General features: G+C 39.7%; 1 protein-coding gene and 2 long non-coding RNA genes across 3 annotated transcripts in view; 2 read left to right on the top strand and 1 right to left on the bottom strand.

The window, feature by feature from the left end:
- LOC134674232 (chondroitin sulfate synthase 2) overlaps positions 1-15,825 on the bottom strand; it is a 40,167-nt gene that overhangs the window by 2,925 nt on the left and 21,417 nt on the right. The window contains exons 8-16 of the mRNA XM_063532292.1: positions 15,670-15,815; positions 15,326-15,475; positions 14,982-15,131; positions 3,719-3,843; positions 2,894-2,984; positions 2,473-2,643; positions 2,294-2,390; positions 1,758-2,014; positions 765-848 (exon numbers count right to left, since the gene is read on the bottom strand). Coding sequence (XP_063388362.1) covers positions 765-848; positions 1,758-2,014; positions 2,294-2,390; positions 2,473-2,643; positions 2,894-2,984; positions 3,719-3,843; positions 14,982-15,131; positions 15,326-15,475; positions 15,670-15,815 — 1,271 coding nt within the window. The remainder of the gene's footprint in view (positions 1-764; positions 849-1,757; positions 2,015-2,293; positions 2,391-2,472; positions 2,644-2,893; positions 2,985-3,718; positions 3,844-14,981; positions 15,132-15,325; positions 15,476-15,669; positions 15,816-15,825) is intronic.
- LOC134674083 (uncharacterized) lies at positions 7,696-9,190 on the top strand. The gene is made up of 2 exons (XR_010099557.1): positions 7,696-8,648; positions 8,732-9,190. It is a non-coding gene; the product is annotated as an uncharacterized LOC134674083 (long non-coding RNA).
- LOC134674082 (uncharacterized) lies at positions 10,963-13,362 on the top strand. Its single transcript, XR_010099556.1, has 2 exons — positions 10,963-12,820; positions 12,904-13,362. It is a non-coding gene; the product is annotated as an uncharacterized LOC134674082 (long non-coding RNA).

The raw sequence follows: 15,825 nt of genomic DNA, 5'->3' as shown, positions 1-15,825 counted from the left end.
ATGATGATGATGAAGTGTAAATTGGTGAATTCGTGGTAAGTGTAACCTGTAAACGCAGTTTTGATGATGAAATTAGATGGCGCTGTACAGCTCCGTATATTATAAATTACCTAGATTTTTAAGCGCTAACGTTTCGTTGGCCCTATATTACAGGGTTCTATGTTTCACTTTTATCGGATTGAAATTTGAACATTGTCATAGTGACATTAAGTCGAATTTCAACTATCTTGAAAATGTAACATAGAACCCTGTAATATTGGGCCAGCGGTTTGACAGGACATATAGCAATCTACTTCAATTTTCAAAGCTCTGGTTTCCTAGGATAGCGGTACCGTCATATAACGGCAGTCTCCATACTAAATGCTACTCCATCCGTATGTTTCGTATGGAGACGGCCGCTATATGACGGCACCGCTATCCTAGGAAACGGACTTTTAGGCTATAATATTTTGCACTACGTCCACATTTTGATATTTAAGTTACGGAGTGGGACCCACGGAACACCATAGATGGTGCTAGACGGAGTGCAGGCAGACCGAAAAGGAGATGGCGGGACGACTTGGACGTATTTTGTCCGGATTGGCGGGAAACTGCAAAGGATAGGGTTGAGTGGAGGAAGCCAGGGGAGGCCTTTGCCCAGCAGTGGGACACTTAACCAGGCTAAAAAAAAAAGTTTTGAAAACTATGCAAAGTTCTGACAGTGGCCAAGTGGCCACCGATCTACCTCATAATATTGCCCAGATTCGAAATAAGCATAACGTTACCCGGTTGAGAAATTCCTCGTTGAACTCCATGGCGACGTCAGCGAGCAGGACCAGTGCGTCGCGCGGCAGCCGCGCCAGCCCCGCCTGTTTACAAGTATTACGTTATATCTTAGTAGAGAAACCAAGAAAATACAAGGATAATAACAAGAGAATATCAGGCTATGCTATGATTAATAAGGGCTGATATAGACAGCGCGCGACCTCGCATGCGATTTTAGTAGCATTGCGGACTGTTACTGACATCCAATTCAACCGACCGAACCATAACCGCAATGTAATGAAACTCGCATGCGACTTCTCGCACCGTCTTAATGAGCCCTAAGGGTTCCCCTATATATGTCGACGCGGAATCAGCAAAATCCGACAGGTAAAAGCTTTATGTCATCATATGTAAATTATATTTTGTCAACTATTAAAGTAGAGCTTAGGGTCTCCCCAGATATATCGACGCGCATTCGGCCAAATCCGATTGGAAAAGGCTTTATGTCCGCGTAATAAGAGCGAAAAAGCCGTCGACTCGTCGGCAGGCTTCGGCCGATGCGAGCCGACGACTTTTTCGCTCTTATTACGCGGACATAAAGCCTTTTCCAATCGGATTTGGCCGAATGCGCGTCGATATATCTGGGGAGACCCTAAGCTCTACTTTAATAGCTGACAAAATATAATTTACTTACAGTGATCTTTGTATCTCGTGATAATCAGTTTTTTAGTTGAATTCGCCATGTTATGCAACTGTTGTGAAATCTGAATCCTTTACAAACCAAGCAACAACTATTTTATCTATCAGGGAGGGAAAAAGTACTCTAACAAACTTTAGCATTTCGCAAATGTAAACTTCAAATTCTTTCTTCAAAATATTTATGTACAAACAGCACCACTCTTAATTGTCCATCGGTGGACAATTAAGCCTGCCTGCTGCTGGTGGGTGCCTTTTGTAATAAGATCGATGGTCAGTTAACATTGTGGGCGATGGTACGAGACATCGATTGTTACCTCTAAAGCCGCTCTTCCAGCGCGCGCCGCTCGCTGTAGCTCGGTCTCGTCTACAGACGTCAGTGTGGCTGACAGGACCTCGATATTGGCGCGGTGTCTATTGTTAGCATTGCTAGGTTCCATTCTTCTATTATTTCTACATAATAACATGAAATAACTTCTTAAATGTTGATTGTTACCTCTAAAGCCGCTCTTCCAGCGCGCGCCGCTCGCTGTAGCTCGGTCTCGTCTACAGACGTCAGTGTGGCTGACAGGACCTCGATATTGGCGCGGTGTATATTGTTAGCATTGCTAGGTTCCATTCTTCTATTATTTCTACATAATAACATGAAATAACTTCTTAAATGTTGATTGTTACCTCTAAAGCCGCTCTTCCAGCGCGCGCCGCTCGCTGTAGCTCGGTCTCGTCTACAGACGTCAGTGTGGCTGACAGGACCTCGATATTGGCGCGGTGTATATTGTTACCATTGCTAGGTTCCATTCTTCTATTATTACTACATAATAACATGAAATCTTCTTACAATGTTGATTGTTACCTCTAAAGCTGCTCTTCCAGCGCGCGCCGCTCGTTGTAGCTCGGTCTCGTCTACAGACGTCAGTGTGGCTGACAGGACCTCGATATTGGCGCGGTGTCTATTGTTAGCATTGCTAGGTTCCAGTCTTTTATTATTACTACATGATAACATGAAATAACTTCTTAAATGTTGATTGTTACCTCTAAAGCCGCTCTTCCAGCGCGCGCCGCTCGCTGTAGCTCGGTCTCGTCTGCAGACGTCAGTGTGGCTGACAGGACCTCGATATTGGCGCGGTGTCTGTTGGCTGTGGCCGCGGCGGCCGAGCGAAGCGAGGTTGCTTGTTCTGGCTCTGTGCCTTCTGTTACTAGCACCTATGAATAGATAGTTTGAAACTAAGTTAATTTACATTTAAGTTTTTTTAATAGTCTCTTGTGAAATTGGGGTTGTTTTTGTCCAGCAGTGGGACACGACAGGATCCAAATAATAATTCTAATAGTTTCTTGTACATTTGGAAGATCACGATGTAACTAAGTACCTGATGGACACTATAATCTAGTAATTTTATTACATAAATCGTTAGTTTACTTAGATTTTAATTTTACAATTTGTGATAAAACTTACGATAACTAGGTTGGTATTCTTATCCTTGTTAAGACAGACGGACTCGTAGCGCGTGAGGAAGGCGGCAGCGTCGTCCAACTGTTGCTGTTCACTGAAAACAATATTCAAAACAATGGTATAAGCAAAACGTTAAAAAACTAATCTAATAAATACCGCTTCTTTCAATGTCAGTTTACTGAAATGTAACTTATCGAACGAGCGAGCGAAGCGAACTTTTTAATTCAACTTGGAGCACGCGGCTAGCTAGAGGCACGTCCCAGCATTTCGATGTTTTTAAGCTGAACTATCAGAGGAATCTCTACGTGACTTAAATCTATCAGTTAAGGGCTCCACAACGAATTCAATCGCTCTATATGGTTTTTGGCAAACCGCGAGTTCTTCTTAGTTCGACGATAACTACTAGTTTTAAATTAAATGAAAATATAATCACTTCAACACAGATCTAACCGATGTTTACTCGGCCCCATTGGATCATATTTTTCTTTGTTTATACGCCACCGACATTTATAAAAAAAGTAATTGATGAAGCGATCGCGAAGCGTCTCTGTTTGAGGTTTAAGTAAAAATGCTTTCGTATGTGTGTTTTCCATACAGCTATTATATTGTACAGAGGGGTTACCGCGAAAACCGAAATTCGCAAATTGCGGGGATCTTTCTCCTTTACTCCAATGAAGGCGTAATTAGAGTGACAGAGAAAAATGCCCGCAATTTGCGAACTTCGATGTTCGCGGTTATAGGCCAGGTGTCATTTCTCACCCGATTCTCATAAGGATTTGTGAGCAGTTTCGATAATTTGTATGGAATGATGTTACTAGATTTACTTACGCATGTTGTGTGAGCAGTACTGGCAGTACTAAAGCCACGCGCGCGGACTCGGTGACGTATGGAACAGGGGCCAGCCGCGCCGCGCCTAATGGACGGACCACTTCTAACTGACGAAGACGGACCGCCTGTCAACAGAATTAATTTATTATAGTTTTGCCATATTTCACGTGCATCTCTAGCAACGTGGCAACTTAACTTTGTTAGTGGAAAAATGCGCGAAAATCAAAATTTCTATCGGAGATTGGTTCGCAACTACATTGTTCAAATTTGCCGCATTTTCCTACTGACCAAGCTGGCTTGTCAGAGTACAGATAACGCTGAAAGTACTGAAATCTCCGCCAAGATTTTCCAGGGGGACCATAATACGGGGTTCAAAAGAAAAACTACAGATTTAAACAGAACGCGTATTGTGCGGTAACCGCTTGCCGTCGGGCGGGCGAAATGATGATTCAAAAATAGATACCAATTAATCTGTCGAGACAGCTGGGCCCTGGGGACGGGACGCACGAGAGCTTTTCAGGGAGATTGGGAAGCGCCTTAGAGAAAAGGGGAATGACCCCCGTTCTGAGTCATGGCTTGTCCAACAGGTCTCCATCGCCATACAGCGGGGTAACGCTGCTAGTGTGATGGGGACCTTTGGACCCGGCATGGCTCAGAACGGGTTTTAGTTTCTTAAGTTTTATACATATGCATGTATACATAATATGTAAACTATATAAAATAATAAAATTAATCGTTTCATTTTTTCACGTACTACTGTTTTTGAATTTACTTCGACTTCCTAATAGGTCAGTAAATGAATGCTCAAAAAACGTTGTAGAGGGAAATGCTAGGAACACAATTTTTGACTCCGTAACTTTGTTTAGACTAGTTAGGAGGTGAACATATCAAAAGTCCCCGGCTGTAGCCCCGGTGCTGCGGGGTAGAGGGGGGTAAGAAGGTCGAATTTTTCGGTTTTTCATTGATATCTTGGAAACTTTGCATCTTAGCGACATGACTACTAAGACAAACCGAAAGCTCATAATAGTACATTTCGATGCTAGTGCGGAAGGTATGTCATTACATCACGAGTACCGAGATATGTCTGCCTGCGGCTCGTGGCAAGACTCGGGACGAGTGAAGAATGACATTTCCGCACGTGTATCGAACGACGTTTTTTAATACAGTTGCGAAAAAATAAGAAAAACATTGTTAATCGTACACTAAACAAAAGTGGTAACAGTGACAGCTCGGTTAGACGTCGTCTTTAAGTATATTATATCTATGGGCGTTTGGCAGCTATTCCGTTCCATTCAGTCAACTTATTAAGAACGGAATTTTCAATATTGAATATTAAAAAATAAACGTGTTATAATGATGAAGAGGTAAGTAATTAAATAAGAAATATGTAATATTTTTCGTATTCTTACATTAACGGTAGGTTTTTATGCTGATTACGACGTTTAAAGGAAACTAATATTAACACTCATCAATAAGTAGTCGTGGATTGGAACAAGTATAAATTTAAAAAAATTGGAAAAGTAAAAAGCACTAGTTCGAGATAACCAACTTTCCGCACGCTAAACAGCTACGTAAAGTAGCACTTTTTGAGCAACTGTATTAAAAAATTAGTTACAAGTTTTATCTAGTCAAGTTTTTCGATATCTTGAATAGTTTTTGAGATACCCGCTCTTGAAAGTTTATTTAGGGATTTTAATTTTATCTTGATATCTACATCAGTGATGCTGTTAGGCCATGTTTGGTATCATTTTCGTATAAATCGGGGGTGCTGAATTCATTTATGGTATCACATTGACACTATTCCGAAGTAAAACCAAAATTAAAAAAAATATATTTTTATAAATCCCTCTTCACGCTTAAACCGCTGAACCAATTTCGTTGAAATGTTGTATAGAAATAGTTTCAGTCTCGACACAGGACATAGGATGGTTTTTATAACCAAAAGCATCTTTTGAGGATGTGAAAAGTGGGGTGGAAGTTTGTATGAGGAGTCAATAACCGCTGAACCGGTTTAGGTGAAATTTAGGATGGTATACATCTGTGATTTAGATGAAAATGATACCTAACATGACTTCAAACTTTACCTTAAGCAGTATTTACCTCAGGAATTCAGTTTCGTCGACGAAGTTCAGCGAAATGCTATACATGGAAGTATTCTGTCCGCTCAATTATGACCCAACGCAAACTACCCCGCGATAGGCGGTACTTACAAACTGCTCGATTGGCAATCTCAGTACGACCGAGATGACAGTCAGTGACAAATGGCTAAATTGATTTATAAAAACAACGTTTTTTTGTAATTAAAAATATATTCATGTGTCGTGAAGTGGTGCAGAAGTTATTTTAGTTCATACCAAGGACAGCGGAATCACTTTTCACTTGTAGTAAACAGATAACTTCAGTAGAATTTGGAAAAAACATGACGATTTGTTTTCAATACTACCGTGCTAAGCTAAAACGTAACAACTGCATACGACTTTCATAACAACATACGACTTTTTAAATTGCGAGGATAATAGGGATGGTGTTATGCTAAATGAAGTAGACTATTTTATTAACTTGTGTTTGGTTTAGGTATTTTCTATATAATTATAAATGTAGTAATAAATTCCTTCTTACAGATTTGTATTTTCCATTTTTATTTCATGAGATGGAGCTATAATAAAACTACCTAGTTATTTCAAATTAATAATCAAATTTGGTATTGTCATTTTACATTACTTTCCATTCAGATTCCCACAAGATGCTATTCGTAGAGAACTATGAAAAAAAGCTGTCCAATTAGAGAGACATGAAATTGAGTGGATGCCTGGCAAGATAAGGACTGTATCGTTTATTATAAATACAGATAAAACCTGGTCTAACTGTTGACGTGTGTATTATTTTGTATTACTATGTTCTTAAGGTATAATCTGGGGGTATTTTTAAGACATATCTGATATAAGAATGTTTTACATTTATTTTATTTTAGGGACTTTATGATGATTTTAATACCTTCTAGCAAATGTAATTCGGACAAGCCTATCGAGCTTAATTTGAGACTATTTCACCGATTCCTTAGTACGATTTAAAGAAACAAAAGGTTAATATGCTGCCAAAATATGCCATCTAAGTGTCCTTTTCATGATTGCTCAATTGAACATCCACAGAATAAATGTGGTGTATTTTATCTTTACATGAAAACGACTTTTTATGCAACATTTTGGATTCCCGTCAATTTCTGACGCCAGGGAAATGACGGAAACAGCTAAAAGAATCTACCGAAATCCAAAGCCTAACGGACATTCATGGCGTTGAACCATGGCTAGAACAGGTCGATAGAAACGCTCCATGATGGTTATATTGTATACCAAAGTCGGGGTTGTCGTAAGTAACATGCCATATTTTCAAAAAGGCCACCAAGCACAGATCCAAAACTTTTTTTCCAACTAAAAGAAATGATTAGACTATGCCCAGATGTTTCGCTTTACGAATCATATGTAATTGCTGTTTACATAGTACGATTTTTTTTGTGTAATACTTATCTTGTTCGCAAACCGTAAATTTTCTTGTAGTATTTGTCCGAAATCGTTGTAGTTACTCGGGAGGATTGGGTAAATATTGTCCAAACCATATGCTTTACGTGATCTCCCAGGACGAAATGTTACTTATTATTAAAGCACTAATTAAACTATATGTGTAATTTTTTAATAAAAACATAATACCAGAAAAAACGGCTAAGTAAAGTTGTATTTATAATAAACGATACAGTCCTTATCTAGAATATGTTCTATTCATGAGATATAACCCGTGAGATAATCATACGCGGTCTCCTATATGTAGATACATTTTTCCTATCATGCTTTCACTGAATTAATTTAACAAATACACACATTATCTGAAAATGTTGATCATTTGAATCCACCCTCTACTGTCACATATATGTAGGTAGGTTCTCTCTCAAGCCGTTTCCGTCAGTAGAAAAGAGCGGCAAACATATTAACTCACATTATAGACGGGTCTAACGCGGATTATATTCAATTACCTTGATTTACCGACGTAAATCAGTTTCGTTTCGTATAATGTGAGTTAATATGTGTTCAAAACGCGAAAGTTTAAAATATTATAAGAGCGGCAAATTTAGAAAATGTAAGCGCGCGAAAGGCTGTGGTCCTATTGTAACGTAGACATTTTCTTAGATTTTAAATTAATATTTTTGGGTTGAATTCCTTTTCTTATTTCAACGATTTTAACAATATCCCAAACTAACTCGATTGATTGCACTTCTTTGCATAATCTGTTGCATTCAGATGCACCTTTTGATGCTTATCTGTTGTCGGGGTTGTCATATGAGTAAAAATAATTAAAACTTGAGATATTTATGTTGTCACTCCAGGAAAACTTTGTATGATTTAGGTATGATTTTTATAGATAGAAAATAAGTTTGATGTAAAACAAAACATATAAATTACAGACTTACAAAGTGGCTCTGAAATGAAACCTTATTAGATTTAATGATAAAAATATATTTCTTAGGCTCAGGAGTGAATTTGTCTAAATAATCAGTTCAGAATTTTCGAAGAATTTGTGTCTTCAGGGGATTGGCACCCTACTTTTGTTTTTTTTTGCCTTTTGTTCTCAACATATGAGAAGGTCATTCTGAGGTGACATGCACTTTTGATGTGTGGACCCCTCCGGGGACGCACGCTCGCATGAGCCCTATTTTGTGATAAGACCACACATTCCACATGGTGGTCAAAATGGTGGAAGCAGTTCGAGTCCTTCGGTGTGTTCCACTGAGTAAGTATAAATGGAATTTAGTTGTGATCAATTCCAAAATGGCGCGAAACATTGTGGGTTTGTTCTTAACCAAGTTTTGGTTCTTTACAGAGTTGACTCCTGCTCGAGGGAAGGGAGCGCTCCGCCAGAAGTCCTAACAGCTTCCAGTGCGGTGAGCTAAATTTCCAATTGTTTCATTTCTTCTCTAGCGGCCATAAAGGGCACCGGCTAATATATCCTTTTCTCGCTTTGCAGGAGCCGGGATGTTTCTAGATGTTTCTAGAAGCTTTTGATGTTTCTAGAAGTTTCAAGATGTTTCGAATTTGAAGTTTTAAAATGATGCTGTGGGATCTGTCCCACGTCATCTGCACTGGCCGGCTCCAACCAGGTTAGCAGTCAGCTTCCCGGGGATAGGCGAGGTCACTCCCCGCCGCTCCAGGTCCGGTAGCAGTTTTTGAGGTCGGTCTGATGCATCTTTAATTTTTAAATTGCGTCTGCGCTCGGCTACAAATTTAAAATGTGATTTAGAGCAATAGTTATTTTAATTTAAAGTTTTGAAAGTTCTGGTGCATAAAACTTAGGTATTTCGAAATTTAGTCTTTAGTAATTAATTAATTGGTGTAAACCTTATGACATGAACCTGTGAAGCGACCCAGCTATACCACTGAGCTTTTACACTATAACTTTAGGTTAATAAAGTTTGTTAGATTTAAATTTGTTTAATTGTTTCTCCTCCTAGCTTTCCTACAGCAAGGTTTCCATTTAGTTTATTTTATTTAATTTTATTTTGTTAACATGGCTGTTTTTATTTTTGACAAGCCGGAGCTTTCCATTCATTTATTTTACCCCCTTTCAAAACAGCCGTGTTACAATGGCGCCCAACGTGGAGCACAGTTTTTGTAAACATGAAGCACCAGAAATTTCAATGCAGTAGCATATTTAGTTTAATAAAGTTGAAACGCAACACTCAATTTCACAGCTTATGGATAGGTACATTTATTTAGGGTGGTCAAGCCAATCTGGAGATCATCCTAGGTCCAAGGAGCTGTGGAAGCGATGTCGGCATTTTGTTTTTCAGAAATCTCCGCATAGCCGCAGGGGAAACAGTTTATTATGGAAGTCTGGTCTGGCAGTAGTGTCCGGCAAGCTTCTTGTGGTGTTTCATGATCATTTAACTTCTTAAAGGAAGATATTCTTCTTCGGCGTGTTAGCGCTTATAGTTCCAGAACAATAGACATGATTTCATTTTCAAATTTAGAAATTCCTGTGATTCGGCTGTCCAGTTGTTGAAATGGCTGGATGCTTTTGTTTTTGTAATGGTAATATCCAAATTCAGCACGGTTTTGATGTAATCTGTAACAAGTTCACTTCAATTTTGAGGTATGCAATACAAATTTTTGGTTAGTTTAGTTTATTTGACTTTGAAATGAAATTTAGCGTTTATTTTGAAATGAGAGGGATAATCGGATGAAATAAGATGACCCCTGATCTCATGATTTAGTGTTTTACCTGAATTTTTTGTAGTTTTCGGTAATCTCTGTGTCGAGTTTTGAGTCGCTGAAATCGACATTTGTTTAGCTTATATTGACTTGTAAATGATACTTCACACAACTTAAGGCTTGTGTTTTATATTAAAGGGTAATTTTCCAAATTAAAATGGAATTTGCAACCAAAGTTTTGTTCTTTGTAGTTTAGTTTAAAGTGCAAAGTAAGGAATTGTTTTTTTAACACAGAGTAAACGTCACAAGGGTGCGTTCGAAAACGCGTAAATTTTAGAAATATTTTCTTTAATTCGTAACGAGTTCAGCGTTTATAAAAACGCTCGTGTTTGGAAAATCATTTTGTAATTTGTTTAAATATTGATATTTATTTAGTTAAATACAATATAGTTTTATGGTTTAGAACGTTACGAAATTTGTTTTAGCACTCAAATTAAATGAGTTAAATTGTTTTGAAGTAGTTTTTTTTATTTAGACCTTATTTCGCCAAGAATACATTTTGTAATCTCGGTTTGAGAATTGGCGGGAATTTCGAATAAGGCTGGCATGTTTAGGATTTTGACACAAGTTTTGGTAGGTTTTCAAGAAGGTGGTATTTTCCAAGGCCTCGCCTACACGAGAACGTTTTGCTTCACGGTTGTCTCGTATGGAGTGTTGGGTATTATGGTAAAATATCCAATCACGACTTTATGCACGGTACGTGGTGAACAGCACTGACTGTATTCACTACTAATTTTGTTGCGGAGATGGAAGAACAGGATTTGTGATGCGTGAAGTATGGTAGGGGCGACAGATGAGATATGAACGGTATGGTGAAGTGCGTGATGTATAAATGGGGCGAAACAACTTGCTCACTTTTTAAGGTCAGAGCGAGTCCTTAACATAGCCAAGGGTTTGTATTTCGGTGGTAGGTTTCGAGTGCTTACCACACTCGAGCACGGTTTTGTGCAATTTTGCGTATTTGTGGCTACGCATTTTGGTCGGTATGGGGTTCATACCCAGCAGTTACCATTTTTGAGGGGCTGTTTTAAATTGGGTTCTTGCTTTTTTGGACATATCGACCGCGGTACCCCTTTTGGTTTGGTACCTTTTGTTTATCGTGTTGACGATCCAATGAGCCATTTTTGAAGGCATTGGAACGGCACTCGGTGTCTCCGCCACCTTTTTCATGCCTGCTACCGCAATGCAACTCAGCCAAATGGTTGAAATTTTTTTCGGTGTAGTATGGTTTTAGAGTTTAGGGGAGTTATCCTTGGACGCACGACCCCTCGTCTTGTACCAGTCGTCGTGCCGCCAAGGACGACAAACCACTCACCTGCTATATACCTCGTTTTTGTTTAGGTATACCATTTTTTTTGTTTTGGTTTTTGATTCCGGAGAGTTGGGGGGACAGGTGTGCCTCACCAACTCAAAGGGCCGTTTTGGATTTTTTGGGTTTAATTTGATGATTGTTGTCTACCTGAAGGGTTGGGACAGGCCTTAGTGTCCTCAACCGGTAGGGTTACAAAAAAAGGTTTTCGTTGAAGGCTTATAGTTAGGGGACTATTATGGGTCTCATTTTCGCCCGGTCTAGCTGAGTTTTATTTTAGGAATGCTGAACATCGGTCCTGGCGGTTGGTTTTTGGCTTTCTCAGCACAACAAGCTTTTGTCGCGTTGTACTGAGAAGGCCAACGGTTTGTTTACGGGTTGGAAGGATAGACTGAGGTTTTTTTTCTATGTGCAGCGCAGTTGGCCGCATAGTTTTTTTTCACCTTCCGTGGTACTGACGTGGGTTCGAGATTATTATTTAGATTTTTTTTTTGTTCGGTCAGAACAGCAGTTTTTTTTAATTGTTTAACGTTAGTATGATTTTACTTTTAGATTTTTTGGGGGTTAGTTAGAGCATTTTTGGTATGTTTTGAATCTCGAAGTTGCGTCAGACTTTTTGTTTACATTCTAGGTTTTCTAGGTCAGTTTGTGTAGGTTAGTTTTCTTGCCTTCACTTTGTTTTAAATTTTGTTTTAGGATGAAAGTCGCTGAGGACAGCGAGCGGTTCACCTACGTTGAACCTTAAAATCGGGGAGGGGGGTATTGTAACGTAGACATTTTCTTAGATTTTAAATTAATATTTTTGGGTTGAATTCCTTTTCTTATTTCAACGATTTTAACAATATCCCAAACTAACTCGATTGATTGCACTTCTTTGCATAATCTGTTGCATTCAGATGCACCTTTTGATGCTTATCTGTTGTCGGGGTTGTCATATGAGTAAAAATAATTAAAACTTGAGATATTTATGTTGTCACTCCAGGAAAACTTTGTATGATTTAGGTATGATTTTTATAGATAGAAAATAAGTTTGATGTAAAACAAAACATATAAATTACAGACTTACAAAGTGGCTCTGAAATGAAACCTTATTAGATTTAATGATAAAAATATATTTCTTAGGCTCAGGAGTGAATTTGTCTAAATAATCAGTTCAGAATTTTCGAAGAATTTGTGTCTTCAGGGGATTGGCACCCTACTTTTGTTTTTTTTGCCTTTTGTTCTCAACATATGAGAAGGTCATTCTGAGGTGACATGCACTTTTGATGTGTGGACCCCTCCGGGGACGCACGCTCGCATGAGCCCTATTTTGTGATAAGACCACACATTCCACATGGTGGTCAAAATGGTGGAAGCAGTTCGAGTCCTTCGGTGTGTTCCACTGAGTAAGTATAAATGGAATTTAGTTGTGATCAATTCCAAAATGGCGCGAAACATTGTGGGTTTGTTCTTAACCAAGTTTTGGTTCTTTACAGAGTTGACTCCTGCTCGAGGGAAGGGAGCGCTCCGCCAGAAGTCCTAACAGCTTCCAGTGCGGTGAGCTAAATTTCCAATTGTTTCATTTCTTCTCTAGCGGCCATAAAGGGCACCGGCTAATATATCCTTTTCTCGCTTTGCAGGAGCCGGGATGTTTCTAGATGTTTCTAGAAGCTTTTGATGTTTCTAGAAGTTTCAAGATGTTTCGAATTTGAAGTTTTAAAATGATGCTGTGGGATCTGTCCCACGTCATCTGCACTGGCCGGCTCCAACCAGGTTAGCAGTCAGCTTCCCGGGGATAGGCGAGGTCACTCCCCGCCGCTCCAGGTCCGGTAGCAGTTTTTGAGGTCGGTCTGATGCATCTTTAATTTTTAAATTGCGTCTGCGCTCGGCTACAAATTTAAAATGTGATTTAGAGCAATAGTTATTTTAATTTAAAGTTTTGAAAGTTCTGGTGCATAAAACTTAGGTATTTCGAAATTTAGTCTTTAGTAATTAATTAATTGGTGTAAACCTTATGACATGAACCTGTGAAGCGACCCAGCTATACCACTGAGCTTTTACACTATAACTTTAGGTTAATAAAGTTTGTTAGATTTAAATTTGTTTAATTGTTTCTCCTCCTAGCTTTCCTACAGCAAGGTTTCCATTTAGTTTATTTTATTTAATTTTATTTTGTTAACATGGCTGTTTTTATTTTTGACAAGCCGGAGCTTTCCATTCATTTATTTTACCCCCTTTCAAAACAGCCGTGTTACACTATACAAAATTTTAATTTTGCACCTTTTTCTACTGACAAACTTGCTTGACCGGCTATAAACATATAAAATATTCTGAAAAGTGGGGATTTATTGTGACTCCGCCTGTTCAAATATTTTTGACCCGATTCGTGTACCCATGTAAATTTTGCAGACTGTATAGCCAGTCCGATTTCTAAGATCAAGTTCGCCATACATTTACTATGGCGTACTTGATCTTAGAAAAACCGACAGACTATACCTGAACGTGACTTCGCACTGCCATGCAGATTGATAATAAAATATACAAAATACTTATTATAGCGGAATACATTTATACAACAATGATATATTTACTTATGTTGAGTTAGTCTGTCATGTCATAACAACATTTTAACTAGTTATCTTTTAATCTGCATTAAATTATTATACGTGAATTATTTGACTGGTTCTTCACTGTATGGCATAAACCTATCCCTGTCCAAGTCATATTCTAATCAAATATGAACCGCGAACTCTCAGCGGCCAGTACGTACAGCAAGAAGGTTATTAGCGGATTAATGTCGCTGATTGGTAGTTATTGACATTATATGCATTTCATCTACACTTAGCTATGTACCATTAGTGTAATAAAGATGACTATTATTTCGTTTACCAGCTTTGATTACAGGCTCTGTAAACGCGTCGTCTTATTTGAATGTAGGCGTAATTGTGTATGTGTGCTAATTTGGCCCGAGAATTTGAACGGTAATGTTCCTAAAGGCGGTATCCATGGTTATATATGATCGCAGACGAAGTTGAATTCCCCCCATACTCCATTTCACAACTTTAAAGGATGATTATTGAGATAAAAAGTATCTTATGTCCTGTCTTGGGACTCGAAATATCTGTATACCAAATTACAATTAAATCGGTTGAGCGGTTTAAGCGTGCAGAGGAATTTAAAAAAAAAGGTATTTGTTTAAAGTTTTTGTTTTTTCTAAGGAATGGTGTCACCATGTGATACCAAAAATGAATTCAGCACCCCCGATTTATACGAAAATGATACCAAACACGGCCTAGCAGCTTCACTAATGTAGATATCAAGATAAAATTGAAAGCCCTAAATAAACTTTCAAGAGCGGATATCTCAAAAACTATTCAAGATATCGAAAAACTTGACTGAATAAAACTTGTAACAAATTTTATCAGCTTTTGGTTTGTCTCAGTAGTCATGTCGCTAAGACGCAAAGTTTCCAAGATATTAGAGAAAAACCGAAAAATGAGACCTTCTTTCCCCCCTCTCCCCCCCAGCACCGGGGCTACGGCCGGGGACTTTTGATATGTTCACCTCCTAACTAGTCCAAACAAAGTTACGGAGTCAAAAATTGTGTTCCTAGCATTTCCCTCTATAACTTCTTATTTCTTGGCCTATAACTTGATGACTGAAAACTAAAATAAGTACTTAGAATTATTACATAATACTAAAACTTGTATGTTTTTACCTGGCCACTATCCTTGTCTCCTGTCAGCCTCACTAGCAATCTATATTTGAGTGCGGTGGCGGGCTCCCAGCGCATGGCGCCTTCTACGAGCGCAGCCTCGCGCGCTCCGTACTGGCGCAGCGCCCAGGCACGCGCTGTCTCCCACACCATCTGAAATATAATATCTAGTTACCTGGCCACTATCCTTGTCTCCTGTCAGCCTCACTAGCAATCTATATTTGAGTGCGGTGGCGGGCTCCCAGCGCATGGCGCCTTCTACGAGCGCAGCCTCGCGCGCTCCGTACTGGCGCAGCGCCCAGGCACGCGCTGTCTCCCACACCATCTGAAATATAATATCTAGTTACCTGGCCACTATCCTTGTCTCCTGTCAGCCTCACTAGTAACCTATATTTGAGTGCGGTGGCGGGCTCCCAGCGCATGGCGCCTTCGACGAGCGCAGCCTCGCGCGCTCCGTACTGGCGCAGCGCCCAGGCACGCGCTGTCTCCCACACCATCTGAAATATAATATCTAGTTACCTGGCCACTATCCTTGTCTCCTGTCAGCCTCACTAGTAACCTATATTTGAGTGCGGTGGCGGGCTCCCAGCGCATGGCGCCTTCGACGAGCGCAGCCTCGCGCGCTCCGTACTGGCGCAGCGCCCAGGCACGCGCTGTCTCCCACACCATCTGAAATATAATATCTAGTTACCTGGCCACTATCCTTGTCTCCTGTCAGCCTCACTAGTAACCTATATTTGAGTGCGGTGGCGGGCTCCCAGCGCATGGCGCCTTCGACGAGCGCAGCCTCGCGCGCTCCGTACTGGCGCAGCGCCCAGGCACGCGCTGTCTCCCACACCATCTGAAA

This window comes from Cydia fagiglandana, chromosome 19, assembly GCF_963556715.1.
Source record: "Cydia fagiglandana chromosome 19, ilCydFagi1.1, whole genome shotgun sequence".
Classification (NCBI taxonomy): Eukaryota; Metazoa; Arthropoda; class Insecta; order Lepidoptera; family Tortricidae; genus Cydia; species Cydia fagiglandana.
Note: the sequence above shows the minus strand (reverse complement) of the source record. Positions and strands in the feature narration are given on the sequence as shown.